General features: G+C 50.1%; 1 protein-coding gene across 2 annotated transcripts; it reads left to right on the plus strand.

Moving 5' to 3' along the window:
• Positions 1–1627: 1627 nt before the first annotated feature.
• C5AR1 (complement C5a receptor 1) lies at positions 1628–16277 on the plus strand. Of its 2 annotated transcripts, none has more exons than XM_047792162.1 (2): positions 1628–1708; positions 13821–16277. In XM_047792162.1, the coding sequence occupies exons 1-2, from the start codon at positions 1706–1708 to the stop codon at positions 14868–14870; spliced, it is 1053 nt and encodes a 350-aa protein (XP_047648118.1). In that variant the 5' UTR covers positions 1628–1705; the 3' UTR covers positions 14871–16277. The 2 variants fall into 2 exon arrangements, with proteins under 2 accessions (XP_047648118.1, XP_047648119.1); XM_047792163.1 differs by lacking the exon at positions 1628–1708 and adding an exon at positions 12926–13205 and having other exon boundaries at positions 13821–15455.
• The last annotated feature ends 1880 nt before the right edge of the window (positions 16278–18157 follow it).

Here is an 18157-nt window from a genome sequence, read left to right on the forward strand (position 1 = left end):
GAAACAGCAGTGAGTGATGGCTGGAAGCGAGATCTTAATTCTCTGCTCAGGAACCGAACCTGGGCCGCCTGGGTGAAAACCAGGAATCCTCACCACTAGATTAGCTAGAGGCTAACAGCTGAATTGCCTTCATTCTTGCCCTCTGCTGAAAGCAAGGATGTTTCAAGGAGGCAAAGACTATAAAAACAGGTACAAAGTTTATCGCTAGAAACACAGCCTGTGGGAGAGGACACCGAGAATTAGGCAGAAGCAAAGCAGTAATACGCACCCAGAGGAGTGCGGGTGCAGGCGCCCCCCGAATGAGGAGCACAGCAGAGAGGTGGTTGAAACCACGTGTATGGGAAGTTCTTCTGGGTCTTTGTCTTCCTTTGGCCAATTATTATTATTATTATTATTATTATTTGGTCTTTTTGCCTTTTCTTGAGCCGCTCCCGTGGCACATGGAGGTTCCCAGGCTAGGGGTTGAATCGGAGCTGTAGCTGCCTACACCACAGCCACAGCAACGTGGGATCCGAGCCGTGTCTTCGACCCACACCACAGCTCAGGAAAACGCCGGATCCTTAACCCACTAGGCGAGGCCAGGGATACTAGTCAGGGATGCTAGTCGGATTCCTTAACTGCTGAGTCACTGTGGGAACTCCCTGCCCACCTCTTGATTTCAGACTTTTGGCCTCTAGAACTGTGAGAGGATAAATCTGTTTTTTGTTTGTTTGTTTGTTTCCGCAGGTGTGGCACATGGAGGTTCCCAGGCTAGGAGTCGAATCAGAGCTGCAGCTGCCAGCCTACACCACAGCCACAGCAATGCCAGATCTGAGCCGCATCTGCGACCTACATCACAGCTCAGAGCAATGCTTAACCCTCTGAGCGAGGCCAGGGTTGGAACCCGCATGGTCATGGATACTAGTCAGGCTTGTTACCGCTGAACCACCCCGGGAACTTCCTTTTCCTGTTGCTTTAAGTTACTCTGTTTATGGCGATTTGTTACAGCGACAATAGGAAATTGACCATATAGGATCCTCCCCAGTCCCAGTCGCCAGCCCGTTTGGACAAGAACCCAGAGTGAGGCTGGAAAGCATGATGGAGGCTCTGGGTGTGTGTATGTGTGTGCCCGTGTGTGTGAGCACATGTGTGCTAACTTCAAACCTCTGCGCACACCTGCGTGCACACGTGCACTAACTTCAAGCCCCTAGAGAGGAAGATCCAACAGTCCCCAGTGCTGGGCTACCTCCGCAGTCCTGCAGTCCTCTCTGGGCCTCCAAGCAATCCGGATGGGAGGGTGGGGCTCACCAGCTCTGTTCCCCTGGACCCCGGAGCGGGGGTGGGTTAAACCAGTCGGACCCTGAGCTTTCCCACAGGTACCTGAGGACAGAGAGGGAAGGAGAGACGAGGATGATAGATGGGGAAACCGCAAGGCCTAGAGAGGGGCCGAGCCTGGCGGGGTGCGGGGGTGGGGGTCCTCTTTCAACGGGCTTCCTCCCTCCTGGACCTGGAACTTCCTCAGTTTTGAGAGCCCGGCCCCCCTCCCAGGGCTCTGGGGGGAGGGGGGTGCTGGGGGGGTGCCCCAGGCCAATGAGAACCCCAGAGGGGAGAGATGGGTCATTTCCTCTCTGGCTATTTGCACCCTCCCTTGGAGCTTTAAAAACCACAGCCCTCAGGCAGGAGGGACCTCTGATCAGCGAGGGGAGAACCTCGGAGGGACCAGAATATGGTGAGTCTGGGGGTGGGGTGGGGGTGGGGCCGCCACCTCTCCCCTTCCGAGCCCCTTGGGCTCTCAGGCTCTGGACTCCCCCGGTGCTTGTGTCTGCCCTCCCCGCCTGCTTCTCCCGTCTCCCCTCGTCCTCATCTCAGACTCTCCCACTCCGGGGCTGGAGGCAGCCGGATTGTCAAGGCATTCACCACTATCTTCGACTTCTTGTTTTTTTTCTGTTCAGTAGTCCCACATCCAAAAGGATATTTAGCGAAATGCCCTCCCTGCCCCAGAACCTCAGACGCCTTGTCGCTGCCCTCAGAGGCAGGGGTGGGTCCCAGTTTTTGGTGGATCCTCTGGAAACCATCTGCAGGTGCTCCAGGACAGCGTAGGGAATGAAGGAATGAGAAGGTTGACCCAGGGCCAAACGGGGCTTCAAATCCTGCCTCTCCTCTGTAGTCTCGGGAGAGATACAGCTTGCTGAGTCTCCTGCTCCTTATCTTTAAGGGGGAGATAGTGAAAGTCCCCTGGTGGCCTAGCAAGCAGTTAAGGATCTGGTGTTGTCACCACTGTGGCTTGGGTCGGATCCCTGGCCCAGGGAACTTCCGCAGGCCAGGCGGTGGCCAAAAAAAGAGAGAGAGAGATGGGGCTAGTGACCCTGTAGAACTGAGGTCCTACATCAAAGGATTGTTGAGAGAATTAAATGAGATAATACATGGAAAGCTCTTCCCGCAGTGCCTGGTATACAGTTGGTGCTCAATGCATGTGACATGTCGATCCCGTCTCCCCCACCCACCCTACAAATAGAAGCCTGTCTTACACATGATCTTATATCTTCCTCCTTTTTGTTCATGACTGACATGTAATATTATTGATCAGCATTTATTGAGCACTTACTGCATACCAGGCACTGTGCTAAGCACTTGGCATTTACTAATTTCATCGTAAACAGTCTGTTGAGGAAGCTGCTATCATCATCCCCATGTGTTTCAGAGGAATTGCTTCTTTCCTTTTATCAGCTGTATGATATTTCAGTGGGAGATTCTATCTCCTATCAGTGGAGATTTGGGCTGTTTCCAATATTTTGTCTTTAAAATCAAATAGTATTTCTTTGGACCCACACCTGGGTTTCCAGAACCGCAAATCCTGAATCCAGGGCATGGGCAATTTTTTTTTTGTGTGTGGCTGGGCCCGCAGCATGTGGAAGCTTCTAGGCCAGGGATGGAACCCCTGCCACAGCAGTGACAATATTGGATTCTTAACCACCAGGCCACCAGGGACCTCGTGGGTCATTTTTGTCTTAACAGATAATTGCTAAAATTGTACCAATTTCTATTCCTCAATCACAGAGCCTGGGATGCTCTGCTTGTCTTTACCCCCATCTGCACAGGCACGTGGAACTTTTTTTATTTTTGCCAACCTGGAAGGCAGGTCATTGCAGCCTCTAAGGATTTGGAGCCTCATCTCTTTCATGGGCTTTTTAAAGTGCTAGTGTTTATGTTTCTTCATGCTCTGGGAGGTTGACTCACAAAGATTGCGCAAATTCAAGAAGGTAAATCTGAGTTGAGGAGTTCCCGCCATGGCTCAGGGGAAATGAACCTGACTGGTACCCACGAGGACACAGGTTTGATCCCTGGCCTCGCTCAGTGGGTTAAGGATCTGGCGTTGCTGTGAGCTGTGGTGTAGGTTGCAGACGTGGCTTGGATCTGGCGTTGCTGTGGCTGTGGTGTAGGCTGGCAGCTACAACTCTGATTGGACCCCTAGCCTGGAAACCTCCATGTGCCACGGGTGTAGCCCTAAAAAGGCAAAAAAAAAAAAAAAAAAAAACCAGACAAACCTGGGTGGAGATGCTCGCCCTTGTGTCCCGTGTCTCAGAGGACATGCCTAGAGTGGTTCCTCATGCTTCTGTAGGTGGATCGTTTAAAAGATGCTGTGTCCATGTAGGGACAGGGAGAGGGATTCCGGAAAGAAAGCCTACTGTGCCTTGTGTTTTATGAGCTCTGACTGCATTCCTAAGTGAGCCTGTTATTTCCACTGTCACGAGGGGACGGGAGTTGGCAGGACTTTCCCTGCTATGAGGATGGTGAGACTGAAGCCCAGCGAGGGAGGGAGGGGCTGGGGTGGAGTTCAGCTGCAGGACCGGCCTGGGCAAGTCTTGCCTCTTTACTTTTCCCAATCTTCTTCCTCCTCTGGGCGTTACCCCAGCCCAAGCCCCTACCTTCGCTGGCCTGTGTCCCTCCCCAGCCTCCTCTCTGGTCCTCCTGCCTCTGGTCTCACCTCCTCACAGTGGCCAGAGGGCTCTTTCTAAATGGACACTCTAATCTAGTCCCTCTGCAGCTCAAAGACAATCCATGGCTCCCCATTACCCCAGGATAAAATATAGACCCTTTAACATGGCATCTGTGGAGCCTCCAGCCTCGTCTGGCCTACCTGCCAACCACGCTGATGGTCTTTCATTTTCTGGTGTGTGGTACCCTCACTCAGACCGCACTGCAGCCCTGGTGGGCCCTCAGTTGGCCCCTCAGACGTACCCCCCTTCCTAACTGCGAGGACTTGCAAAGGTCTCTTAGGCTCTCTGTAGCCTCAGTTTTCTCATCTATAAAATGGGTCTCGGAAGAGCAACAGCACTCCTCGGGTTGTCCTGTGAATTAAATGAGCTGATGCCTGAAAAGGGCTTAGAACAGAGCCTGGCGATTCTGATTGCGCTTCTCATAAGTTCCGCGTCTTCTACTTTACCCTGGTCTCGTGTCTGCTCACTGCCAGCCACCATCATCCCTCACCCCGCGCCCCACCCCCAGACAATCTCAACCTCCTCTTCTTTTTTGTTTTTTTTTCCCATCTTTTTAGGGCCGCCCTAGTGGCATATGGAATTTCCCAAGTGAGGGGTCAAATTAGAGCTGCAGCTGCCAGCCTACACCACAGCCCCGGCAACACGGGATCCCAGCCCGTCTGTGACCTACACCACAGCTCATGGCAACGCCGGATCCTTAACCCACTGAGCAAGGCCAGGGATGGAGCCCATGTCCTCATGGGTGCTACTCAGATTCGTTTCTGCTGCGCCGCAACGGGAACTCCCCACCCTCCTCTTTTCCCATTTTCTGATCTGGAGCCCTTTCTCCGCACAACACACAAGGACTCTGCAAACGAGCCTGTGAACTTAGGGACAATAAGAGTAACTGTGGAGTTCCCTCTGTGATGCAGCAGAAATTAATCCCAGCATCTGTGAGGATGCGGCCCTGGCCTCACTCAGTGGGCTACGGGTCCCGTGTTGCCATGAGCTGCGGTGTAGCTCCCAGATGCAGCTCAGATCCTGCATCGCTGTGGCTCTGGTGCAGGCTGGCAGCTAGAGCTCTGATTCGACCCGCAGCCTGGGGACTTCCATATGCCTCGGGTGCAGCCCTAAAAAGTAAAAAAAAAAAAAAAAAAAAAAAGAGCGCCCTGCCCTTTAGGTTGTTGTGGCAGGTATACTATTTAGGGAATTAATGGATACCTTCGAGGTTCGTAGGCCAGTGCCCGGGCTTGGGAAACCCTTGGGAGCCCCAGTAGCCACCGGCCGCACGTGGCTGTTGAAATTGAATGAACAGGACAGAAAAATGAAGGCTCAGTTCCCAGACGCATCTGCCACATTTGACGGATGCATCAGCCACAGGAGGCCGGTGGCTACCACCTTGGACGATGTACCTGTGAAACATCGCCATCAGTGCAGAAAGTTCTCCTGGGAGGGCTGAACTTTTATTCCTCGAGAGCCTTCTCCTGATCCCACATCAGGCTGGATTCTCTCTGGAGCACTCTCAGTTCCTGTCCCTGGTGACAGATTTCTCCTTCTCAGCAGATCTTCGTCCCCCAGCCAGTTCCTATGTGTGTGATAAAGAGATAGGCTAAGACTCTTTCCTAGACTCCTAGAGTGGTAAAGTCAGGAATTCTTTTTTCCTTTTTCGTTTTTGGCTGCCCTGCCCTGCAGCATATGGAGTTCCCAGGCCAGGGGTCAGATCCGAGCCGCAGTTGTGTTAATGCCAGATCCTTAACCCCCTGTGCCGGGCGGGGGATCGCCCCAGTGTCCTGGTTCTACAGAGAAGCCCCCAATCCCCTTGTGCCACACTGGGAACTCCAGAATTCTTTCATATAGTCTGTATACCGTCTCCATTTGGGGGGAATGGCCGGTGTCGTCACTGGTTTGATCCTACACGGAAGAAGAATAAATCATATATGGTAAAAGCTTCCTTCCAATGGGTGCCCTCACCCCCTACTTCCCTTCCCCAGGGGCAACCACTGTTACAGATTTCCTTTGCCTGCTTCTGGAACTTGTCTGTGCAAACACACATGCACACATGCATGCACACACGTGCTCAGAGAGAGACAGGATGGTGGACACTAAGGGGAGGGAGGGAGAGGGAAGAAGGGAGGAAAAGAGAGAAAAACAGGAGTTCCCATCATGGCGCAGCAGAAACAAATTCGACTAGGAACCATGAGGTTGCGGGTTTGATCCCTGGCCTCGCTCAGTGGGTTAAGGATCCAGCGTCGCCATGAGCTGTGATGTAGGTGGCAGACTACAGCTCTGATTCAACTCCTAGCCTGGGAACCTCCCTAGAAAAGACCCCCCCCCCCCAAAAAAAAAAACCAAGAGAGAGAAAATCAGAGGGGGAGAGATTCCTTTTTTGTAGGTAGCCTGCTTCGCTCCCTCTTCTTACTTTTTCTATTGCGTCCTGGGTCTGGGTGTTCTTTCCACATCCTTACGTAAACTTCCTCATTCTTTTAAAAGTTGCAAAGTATTCTGTTGCCTGGATGTCCCATCATCACTTTTGCTGGACACTTTGGCTCTTCCTATTCTATTTCTTTTCTTTTCTTTTCTTTTTTTTTTTTTTTTGGTCTTTTTAGGGCCGCACCCTCAACATATGGAAGTTCCCAGACAAGGAGTCGAATTGGAGCTGCCGCTGCCGCCCTACGCCACAGCCACACGGGATCCCAGCCTGGTCTGCGACCTACACTGCAGCTCACGGCAACGCCGGATCCTTAACCCACTGAGCAAGGCCAGGGATCGAACCTGCGACCTCATGGGTACGAGTCAGATTTGTCACCGCTGAGCTGTGACACGAACGCCATCTCTTCCTACTTTTTGCGGGGATGCAGAAGTGGCAAAACTGTGAAAACCATTTTTATAAGGAGGGTTCTAGAAACCACAGAGTCGGCATCAGCCTCTTCTGCGTGATGTCAGAAGAAACGGATGTGTGAGCTTATTTCAGAAAAGGAGCTTTGTCAGCTGATGAGAGGGGTGATGATAATCATGAGAACATGGGGTGGGGAGGCTTCCCTTTTGGGGGGAGTCTGGACTATTCTGCAGCTAAACGTGGCTGTGAGCTTGTAAAACCAGCAAGGACGAAAGTTAGCTTCACGTATCATGTCCAAGATGGACATTTAGAATATGGAACATGGGAGTTGCCGCTGTGGCTCAGTGGGTTAGTGATCAGGCTTGTCTCTGCGGCTTTGATGGTTTGATCTCCAGCCTAGTGCAGTGGGGTAAGGATCCAGCGTTGCCTCAGCCGTGGTGTAGTCTGCCGATGTGGCTCAGGTTCAGTCTCTGGCCTGGGAACTTCCATATGCTGTAGATGTGACCAAAAAAGCAAAAAAAAAAAAGTTTTTGGATTGCGATTCTGCGGGTTAAGAACCCAACACTGTCTTCGTGAGGACACAGGTCTGATCCCTGGCCTCGCTCAGTGGGTTAAGGATACAGCATTGCCGCAAGCTGTGGCGGAGGTCACAGATGTGGCTGGGATCTGGTATTGCCATGGCTGTGGCGTAGGCCAGCAGCTTCAGCTCTGATTCAACTCCTAACCCAGGAACTTCCATATGCTGCAGGGGCAGCCGTAAAAGGAAAAAAAAATTAACATGGAGTTCCCTGGTGGCCTAGTGGGTTAAAGATCTGGCGTTGTCACTGCTATGGTGCAGGTTCAATCCCTGACCTGGGAATTTCTGGCCTGGGGCGTGGCCTAAAAAATAAAAATAGAAAAAATATTTAACAACTTTCTAACCCTGAGCAGGGTCTGGGGTCTCTTGCCACCCTGGCATTAACTCTTTAGTGATTGGAGCATAGGAACCTCGAATAGGGGGAGGGGTCCCAGTGTAAGAAATGGGAGGCCAGGGTGCTAGGAGTGGGGTTGGTACCCGTGGGTGGCCCAGGGCAGTGGCTCTTTAGCAATGCAAATAGTTCAACCATTTTAACTATTCTGAAATCTTGTCACACTTATAGAAAAATTACAAGAATAATACAGGATTGCCCGTTGTGGCACATGGGAAGCAAATCTGACTAGGAACCATCAGGTTGTGGGTTTGATCCCTGGCCTCGCTCAGTGGGCTAAGGATCCGGCGTTGCTGTGAACGGTGGTGTAGGTCACAGATGCGGCTCAGATCTGGTGTTGCTGTGGCTCTGGCGTAGGCCAGCAGCTGTAGCTCTGATTGGACCCCTAGCCTGGGAACCTCCATCTGGCGCAAATGTGCCTTATCTCTCTAGGTATGTGTCTCTCTGTCACCTACCATCTTTTTTTTCTTGGACTTGTTGAGAGTAAGGGGCCAGGCCTCATGTCCTCTGCTGCTAAGTGTCTCCGTGTCTCCTTCTCAAGAATAAGGACCTTCATCTACAGGAGCGATGCACAGGGATCCGTGCCAGGAAATTTAACATTTGATGCTATACTGTCATCTAGCCTACAGACCAGATTCAGACCCGCTCAGTGGTCCAAATAATGCCCTTTAGAGTGAAGTTGTTTTTCTTGCTCCGCAGGAAAAATGCCACAACCCAATTTGTTGTCCCGGGTCTTTCGTTCCCGTTCATCTGGAACAGTCCTTTGGCCCTTCTTTGTCTTTAGGACATTGGCATTTTAATTTTAATTGAGTAACATCCATATAACATATAATTCACCATTTTGTTCTATTTTTTTGGCTGCACCTGTGGCATGTGGAATTTCCCAGGCCAGGGAAATTTTTTTGTCTTTTGTCTTTTTTGTTGTTGTTGTTGTTGCTATTTCTTGGGCCGCTTCCGCGGCAGATGGAGGTTCCCAGGCCAGAGGTCGTCGAATCGGAGCTGTAGCCACCGGCCTACGCCAGAGCCACAGCAACGCGGGATCCGAGCCGCGTCTTCGACCTACACCACAGCTCACGGCAACGCCGGATCGTTAACCCACTGAGCAAGGGCAGGGACCGAACCCACAACCTCATGGTTTCTAGTCGGATTCGTTAACCACTGCGCCACGACGGGAACTCCTCTTTTTTTTTTTTTTTAAAGATTTTTTTTTTTCTGTTATAGTTGTGACCCAGTCATAATACACACACACACACTCTTTTTCTCACATTATCCTCCATCATATTCCATCACAAGTGACTAGATACAGTTCCCCATGCTATACAGCAGGATCTCACCAGGGAGCTCTCTTTTTTTTTTGCTTTTTAGGGCCACACCCACGGCATGTGGAGGTTCCCGGGCTAGAGGTTGAGTCAGAGCTTCAGCTGCTGACCTATACCACAGCCACAGCAACACCAGATCTGAGCCATGTCTGCGACCTACACCACAGCTCACGACAACGTCGGATCCTTAACCCACTGAGCAAGGGCAGGAATCAAACCTGCGTCCTCATGGATCCTAGGCGGATTCGTTTCCATTGCGCCACAATGGGAGCTTCTCACTGGGGAAATCTTAATTCACTGTTTTAAAGTGTACAATTCACTGGCATTTAGCACACTCACAAGGCTGTGCCTTTATCTACTTCCAGAACATTTTCATCACCCTTGAGCTCTGTACCCGTTAAGCAGTCCCTCCCTGTCCCCCCCATTCCTGGCAACTACTAGCTCATCTCCTGTCTCTATGGATTTGCCTGTTTTGGACACTTCATTGAAATGGAACCTGAGGATATGTGACCTTTTGTGTCTGACTTCTTTCATGCCACATAATGTTTTTCAAGCTTTGTGAACATTGTAGCTTGTATCAAAACTCCATCCCTTTTTTAGGACTGAATACTATTCTACTGCATGGATATACCATGCCCTGCTCATCCACTCATCAGTTAACATTGACCTTTTTCCCTTTGCATTCTTCATTTATTTTGTCCCTTTGAATAATTTCATCACTGCTATGGTTTTATCAGCAAAGAGATTCTGCCCTTCAGCCTGGTTGACCTGGTTGACCTCAGAGTAACATAAAAGGACTGGAAATTAAAAAGAGTGGATCCGAGAAAGATCTGAGCTCTTTAATAATCATATTGATAAATAATAATAACACTGGTGGTCGTTTTTTGTCTCTGTGATACGTACCAGGCTCTTAGGTAGGTGTTTGAATAGTTTTCATTTTACTTAATCCATGAGCTGGATGTTTAGTGGCTACAAACCTCAGCCTGCAAATTCAGGTGCCCTAAAACTCCAGCTCTGAATATTACTTTTTTTCAAACATTTAAAAAAAATTATTTTTAAATTATTATTTTTTTGCTGTGCCCATGGCATGCGGAAGTTCCCATGCGAGGGATCAAACCTAATCCACAGCAGGGACCTGAGCCACTGCAGTGACATTGCCGAATCCTTAACCCACAGAGCCACCAGGGAACTCCTATATCTGAGTATTTCTACTGCAGTGATTTCTACTTTTTTTCTGTCCCCTTTGTCTGGGTTAGTGACGAAGTCATCTTCAGGGATGGGCTCCAAGGGCCACAGAACTGGCTCCTGAAGTGTCCTTATCCCTTTGATAGCTCCCCCCGGAGATGCTCAGAGGAAGCCTGCCCTGGGTTTGCATCCCAACCTAGACAGAATTGAATTTCAATCTGCATAACTTGAAACAGGTTACTTCATCTTCTGGTGCCTCTGTCTCCTTATCAATAAAATGGGCATATTCATAGGACCTACTTGTAGGGTCGTGATTGGGATAGAAAGAACTAATGCTGTTCCTGGAACATAGTAGATGCTCATAAAACACTGGCTGCTTTAGGAGTTCCTGTTGTGGTGCAACAGAAACGAATCTGACTAGGAACCACGAGGTTGCAGGTTTGATCCCTGGCCTCGCTCAGTGGGTTAAGGATCCAGCTTTGCTATGAGCTGTGGTGTGGGTCACAGACATGGCTCGGATCGTGCATGGCTGTGGTGTAGGCCAGCAGCTGTAGCTCTGATTCAACCCCTAGCCTGGGAACCTCCTTATGCCACGGATGCGGCCCTAAAAAGCAAAAAAAGAGAGCGAGAGAGAGAAAAGCAAAAAAACCCCCAAACCAAAAAACACTGGTTGCTTTAGTATGATCATTCTGTGTCTTGCTTGGTGATTTTTCTGCTGTGTCTGTAGCATCTAGGATACAATTTTACATTCAGGGCTCTTTCCAGCCCAGCTACTACCTGCAGCATCCTTGCTCTCTTGGGGGGTTGGTAGGCATGACAATTCCTGGCCTCTTGGTCTGGGGAAGACATGCTCAAGACTTTTCTGTTCTTGGTTATATTATGGAAAATTTCAAACACACAAAAGCAGAGCGAATAATATTGTGAACGCCCACCGTGCCAATCACCCGGCTTCAGCAGGTGTCAGCACCGTGCCAGTCTTAGTCATCCACAGCCCTCCCTCCCTCCCCTCTTTCTTCCTTCCTCTCTCCCTCCCTCTGTTCTTTTTCCTGGAGTTTTCTTTTGGGGGGGGGGCATTCTGCCCCTGGCCAGGTATTGAGCACACACCCTAGCACTGACCTGAGCCACAGCAGTAACAACACTGGATCCTTAACTCTGCAGCAACCTGAGCCACCACAGTCAGATTCTTAACCCACTGTGCCACAGAGGGAACTCCTTAAATCTCTCTTAATCTGTGACACTTCCCTTCTCCTTTTTTTTCCTGTTTCTTCCCCCTTCCTTTAAAAAAAATGCCATCTGTTTGTGAGAAAAACAAGACCCTTTGTCTTGCAGAGTGATTGGGCTAATTTCATCCCTGTGATGTTATTTCTCTCTCTCTTTTTGTGTGTGTGTGTGTGTCTTTTTAGGGCCACACCCTCGGCATATGGAGGTTTCCAGGCTAGGGGTTGAATCGGAGCTGTCAGTGCTGGCTGACGCCACAGCCACAGCCACATCAGATCCGAGCTGCCTCTGCGACCGACACCACAGCTCCCGGCAACACTAGATCCTTCACCCAGGGAGTGAGGCCAGGGATCAAACCTGTGTCCTCACATATACTAGTTGGATTCTTAACCCGCTAAGCCACAATGGGAACTCCCATTTATTCTTTGTCTTGCTGCCCCCAAGTATTTTCTCTCTGCTCTGAGATTGAGGTTTTGGAATGATGATAGGCGAAACCGAGGGACTGCCAGGAGTTAAGCGAGGAAGAGAGAGCGGCATAAACCAGTGGTGGCACTTGGAGAGGGCCAGATAGGCTGCTGGGACGAGGGTCTGGATCTGTGTCCTAGCACTGTGCTGAGTCGTCCTGGGACATGGGGCAGGGCACCTGTGCGCCCCTATCAACAATTAACAGTATTTTCTGAGCCAAGTAGAAAAAATAAATAAAGCTTTCCCAACCTCCTTCCCAAAACAACTTCCCCCCAAACGCCAACAGCATGATACAGATAAAGCCCCGCTATGTCTGCTTGCCATTGTCAACCTACAAAGACCCTTCGGGTCCTTCAAACTATGGGCCAATCAGAAGGCTCCCCTTGCACAATAATAATTTATTTGCAGTTCAGCTTTTTGGGAGGTCCCATTGTGGCTCAGCTGTAACAAACCTGACTCGTAACAATGACGACTGGAGTTCAATCCCTGGCCTTGCTCAGTGGGGTGAGCATCCGGGGTGGCCAAGAGCTGTGGTGTAGTCAAAGAGGCAGCTCGGGTCCTGAGTTGCTGTGGCTGTGAGGTAGGCCGGCAGCTGTGGCTCTGATTCCACCCCTAGCCTGGGCACTTACTCAACCCCTAGCCATATGTCGTGGGTGTGGCCCTAAAAAGGCAAAAAAAATTTTTTTTAATTTGATTTTTTTTCTACTGTAATCTTTTTTGGGGGGCATCAATTTTGATTCTTTAAAATATTGCATTAGGATATTCTGTGTCTTTTTTTTTTTTTTTTGGCTTTTTAGGACCGCACCTACGGCATGTGGAGGTTCCCGGGCTAGGGGTTGAATTGGAGCTGCAGGTGCTGGCTTATGCCACAGCCACAGCAAGGCCAGATCCAAGCCACGTCTGGGACCTACACCACAGCTCACAGCAACACCAGATCCTTAACCTTCTGAGCAAGGCCAGGGATTGAACCCACAACCTCATGGTTCCTGGTCGGATTCGTTTCTGCTGCATTATGACGGGAGCTCCTGGATATTATGTGTCTTCAAGGCTGGTTTTCCCTCTCGACCCCTTAAATGCTGTCCTGGTACAGGAGGCCTGCTGCCTTGACTGGGTGGCTGCCCCCAGGCAGAGCGCAGAGCCGCCTCGGTGGGTGGGATGCAGCCAAACCAGGTCACGTTGCTGGTGGTGATGGTGACGAGGGGTGCTGGGCTGACTACCTCCCAAGTCGTATCATCGCAGTCTGTTGGAGACATTAAAGGTATCTCCCGAGCAGGGTCCCGGGTACTGGCCAGTCAGAGCGGATCACAACCACAGTCTTGCTGTAGGTCTAGGCTTTACCCATTTGGTTGCTGGCTCCTGGGGAAGTCCAGGGATTCGGGGGAGGGAGGGCTGGGAGACAAAGTAGCTCGGAAGGGCTTTCAAATTTTTTTTTTTTTGTCTTTTTGCTATTTCTTGGGCCGCTCCCACGGCATATGGAGGTTCCCAGGCTAGGGGTCCCATCGGAGCTGTAGCCACCGGCCTACGCCAGAGCCACAGCAACGCAGGATCCGAGCTGCGTCTGCAACCTACACCACAGCTCACGGCAACGCCGGCTCGTTAACCCACTGAGCAAGGGCAGGGACCGAACCCGCAACCTCATGGTTCCTAGTCGGATTCGTTAACCACTGCGCTACGACGGGAACTCCCGCTTTCAATATTTTAATAAGTGTTAATGACACCCCAGCGGGCTCTCAGCCCTTGGCATCCCCATTTTCCCAGGAGGAGCCTAAGACCAAGGATGTGGAGCGTTGGGCTCAAAGCCACATACCTCTGAGGGTCCCCCACCACCTGTCTGCAGACTCACTCTCCCTGCTTCTCTGGTCCCCCCCCCCAGGACCCCATGGTTGATAACACCACTGATTACTACAATTATGGCTGGACCCTCCCCGACCAACCGGTGGATGCCTCTTCCAGAACCCTCAAGCTGCATGCTCCCGACGTGATCGCCCTGGTGATCTTTGTCATTGTCTTCCTGGTGGGAGTGCCGGGCAATGCCCTGGTGGTCTGGGTGACGGGATCCGAGGCCAAGCGGACCATCAACGCCATCTGGTTTCTCAACCTGGCGGTGGCCGACCTCCTCTCCTGCCTGGCGCTGCCCATCTTGTTTGCATCCATCTTGCAGCACAACCACTGGTCCTTTGGGGACGCCGCCTGCCGAATCCTGCCCTCGCTCATCCTGCTCAACATGTATGCCAGCATCTTGCTCCTGGCTACCATCAGCGCCGACCGCTTCCTGCTGGTGTTTAACCCCGTCTGGTGCCAGAACTTCCGAAGGGCCCGCCTGGCCTGGATGGCCTGCGGCATGGCCTGGGGCCTGGCTCTGCTGCTGACCATACCTTCCTTCCTGTTCCGAACGGCTCGCCAGGAGTACTTCCCGCCCAAGACGATGTGCGTCGTGGACTATGGTCGAGACGGTTTCTACATAGAGAGGGTGGTGGCCCTCATCCGGCTGATCGTGGGCTTCCTGGGGCCGCTGGTCACCCTCTCCATCTGTTACACCTTCCTCCTGATCCGCACGTGGAGCCGCAGTGCCACGCGCTCCACCAAGACGCTCGAGGTGGTGGCGGCAGTGGTGGGCAGCTTCTTCGTCTTCTGGTTGCCCTACCAGGTGACCGGGGTGATGCTGGCCTTCTTCCACAGGCAGCTGGACATCTTCAAGTTCGTGTCCAGTTTGGATGCCCTGTGTGTCTCCATTGCTTACATCAACTGTTGCATCAACCCCATTATCTACATGGTCGCTGCCCAGGGCTTCCACGCCCGGTTCCTCAAGACCCTTCCTTCCAGGCTCCGGAAAGTATTGACCGAGGAGTCGGTGGGCAGGGAGAGCAAGTCCATCACGCTCTCCACGGGGGACACCCCAGCCACGAAGAGCCACACGGTGTAAGAGCGGTTTCCCAGGCCACCGTCGTCCCAGTGTGCCAGCAAATGTCGGGTCCATTCACTTTCTGCGCATCCGGACTCAGCCCTCGGCAAGGTGGAGGTGTCCAGGTGACCTGGGCTCCCGTCTTTCTGTCTTTCCCGGACTTGTCCTTCCTCTTCTAGGTGAACGCCTCTCCTCATTCTTCACGTCCAAGGTGAACACGTCCTTACAGGGACACTCAACCTTTCTTTCCACCCGAGGACTTTGGAAAACAAACAGCCACCAATATACCTGGAGTCTTCCCCCAGAGTAACACAGGCATTGAGAAGAGACTATTTTACGTTCCTATGCAGCATAGACTATGTGAGATACATAGCATCTGGACCCACAGACACATTCTAACCTTTAAAAAATAGTTCTGTATTTATTTTATGAAGAGTTGGCCCCACATTTGAACAGGCATCTCCAAAGCTATTCTTGTTTAGGACAAAGCAAAAATCCATGCCCCTATCTTGGCTATGGTCAGTGAGTGGATTTAAAGAAGAGTTTAAAAAAAAAAAAAAGAAAAAAAGAAAAAAAGGAGTTCCTGCTGTGGTGCAGTGGGCTAAGAATCTGACTGCAACAGCTTGGGTCGCTGCAGCGGTGCTGGTTCGATCCCTGGTCTGGAGCAGTGGGTTAAGGATCTGGCGTTGCTGCAGCTGTGGCAGAGGTGGTAGCTGCCGCTCGGATTCCATCCCTGGCTGGGGAACTTCCATATGCTGCGGTGTGGCTATTTAAAAAAGAAGAAGAAGAAGAGCAAGTTAGTACCTTACTTAACTGGGTTTTTAAGAAAGTATTAAGTAAAAAGCTGTTATGTGGTTACGGCCGAAAAGCACGCCTTGAGGAAGGGACCTGGAGTTTGGAAACGCTGGCTGGGTTCCTCCAGGAAGTGGGCTGTTCCCTGTTATCCTTTGTCAGTTGCTGCTTGCTTTGCCCCAAAACAAAATGAGACGTTTTATCTTGACCTCATTTAGATGCTCACGCAATTGTAGGTAATAATACAGAGGGATCCTGCAGACCTTTGACCTAGTTCCTACCATAGGAACATCTTGCAAAATGACATTACGATATTACGGCTAAGATGTTGACATGACTATGGTCAAGGTGCAGGACATTTTCATCACGGCCCGGATCCCTCGTCACATCCTTTCCTAGCCTGCCCCACACCCCGCTACCCTCCCCGGCCTTGTCCTGAACTGGCGACCACGGATTCGCTCTCCATCTCTGTAATGTGGCCCTTTCAAGAATGCTCTGTGTAAATCCACTATGATACCGTGTAAAAAGAAGGATGTCTAATCAAGGGACTCATATACAGCCTGTAACCTTTGGACTTTTGAAAAACCGAGTAAGCACCGCTTGAAAAGTGAAAATAAAAAATAATAAATGTTGAAATGTTGTGTCGTTTATAATGGACTTGGAACTATTCCTGCTTAGCATTGTGTGTGTGCACGTGCGCATGTGTGAATTAGCTAGAAATATTGCACAGACCAGCGCTGTCCAACAGAATATGATGTGAGCCACATAAGTAGTTGAAAATTTTCTAGTAGCCTCATTAAAAAATTTAACTGAAATGGATGAAATGATAGGAATATATTTAATAAGGTAATGCACTTATTGGTTGTACTAACAATGATATGACTGCTATATAATTATAATTATACATAGTGTGATTGAATGATATAAATATCAATATATTATATAATAATTATGTTTACAATTTATAAATATATCATGTAACAAAATGTATATCAAATATATATATATATTTTTTTGCCTTTTAAGGGCCGCACCTGTGGCATATGATAGTTCCCAGGCTAGGGGTTGAATCGGAGCTTCAGCTGCCCCCCTAACGCCACAGCCACAGCAACACAGGATCCACTCCGCATCTGTGACTTACACCACAGCTCACAGCAACGCCGGATCCTTAACCCACTGAGCGAGGCCAGGGATCAAACCCACATACTCATGGATACCATGTCTGGTTTTTAACCTGCTGAGCCACGACAGGAACTCCCTTTTTACATTCTTTCATGTTAACTGAAGTATAGTTAATTTACAATGCTGCATTAATGTCAAGTGTACAGCAAAGTGATTTAATTATACATACATACATTTTTATATTACAAGTTATTGCAAGATACTGCGTATGGTTCCCTGGGCCCTGTGGTAGTCTTTGTTGTTACCTATTTTGTATATAGTCGTGTGCGTAGGTTAATCCCAAACTCCTAACTTATCTCTCTCCCACCTCACCCCCCCCATTCCCTCTGGTAACCCTAACATAGTTTTCTTTCCTTTTTTTTGCCTTCGGCCGTCCCTCAGCATGTGGGGTTCCCGGGCCAGGGGTCAGATCGGAGTTGCCATTGTGATTGAAGCTGCAGCTGCAGCAACACCAGACCCTTTAACCCACTGTGCTGGGCCGGGGACTAAATCTGCCTCCTGGTGCTGCAGAGAGGCCACTGATCCCGTGTGCCATAGCTGGAACTCCCAAGATGGTTTTCTATGTCTGGGAGTCTATTTCTGTTTTGTAAGTAAGTTCATTTGTATCATTTTAATAAGATTCCACCTATAAGTGATATATGATATTTGTCTTTGTCTGACTGACTTAATATGACAATCTCCAGCTCCATCCGCATCGCTGCAAATGGCAAAATTTCATTCTTTTTCTGGCCGAGTAATATTCCATCATGTATAGATACTACATCTTTATCCATTCATCTGTCGATGGACATTTAGGTGGCTTCTGTGTCTTAGCTATTGTAAATAGTACTGCTGTGAACATTGGGTTGCTCGTGTCTTTTCGATGTTTTTTTCGAATTAGTTTCCTCGGGAAAGATGCCGAGGAGCAGGTTTGTGGGATTATATGGTAACTCTATTTTAAGGAACCTCCATGCTGTTCTCCATAGTGGCTGCTACATTTCACATTTCTTCTTTTTTCCCTTTGATGCTAAGTCTTCCAAATCCTGCATGTGTGTTACCCTCACGGGGCATCTCTGTTCCCACCCACACAGTCCAGCCAGTGCATTTCAAGTGCTCAGGAGCCTTCTGGAGCTGGTGGCCCCTGAATAGGAGGACTGAGTAGGTATGGATTCCCTCTCCCTCTTCGCAAGAGCAGGCTGAGTCCAAGGACCAGCCTTTAGTTGGGGGCGCTGGGCTGATTCTAATGGGAAACCATACCTGAATCTTGCTACTACAGTATTGTTGCATCTGCCTTGGGGACACTTTTTATTTAAAGATGTGATCCGAGTACCTAGTTGGCAGGTGCTCTGCTGGGC

Source organism: Phacochoerus africanus, chromosome 8 (genome assembly GCF_016906955.1).
Source record: "Phacochoerus africanus isolate WHEZ1 chromosome 8, ROS_Pafr_v1, whole genome shotgun sequence".
NCBI classification, from domain to species: Eukaryota; Metazoa; Chordata; class Mammalia; order Artiodactyla; family Suidae; genus Phacochoerus; species Phacochoerus africanus.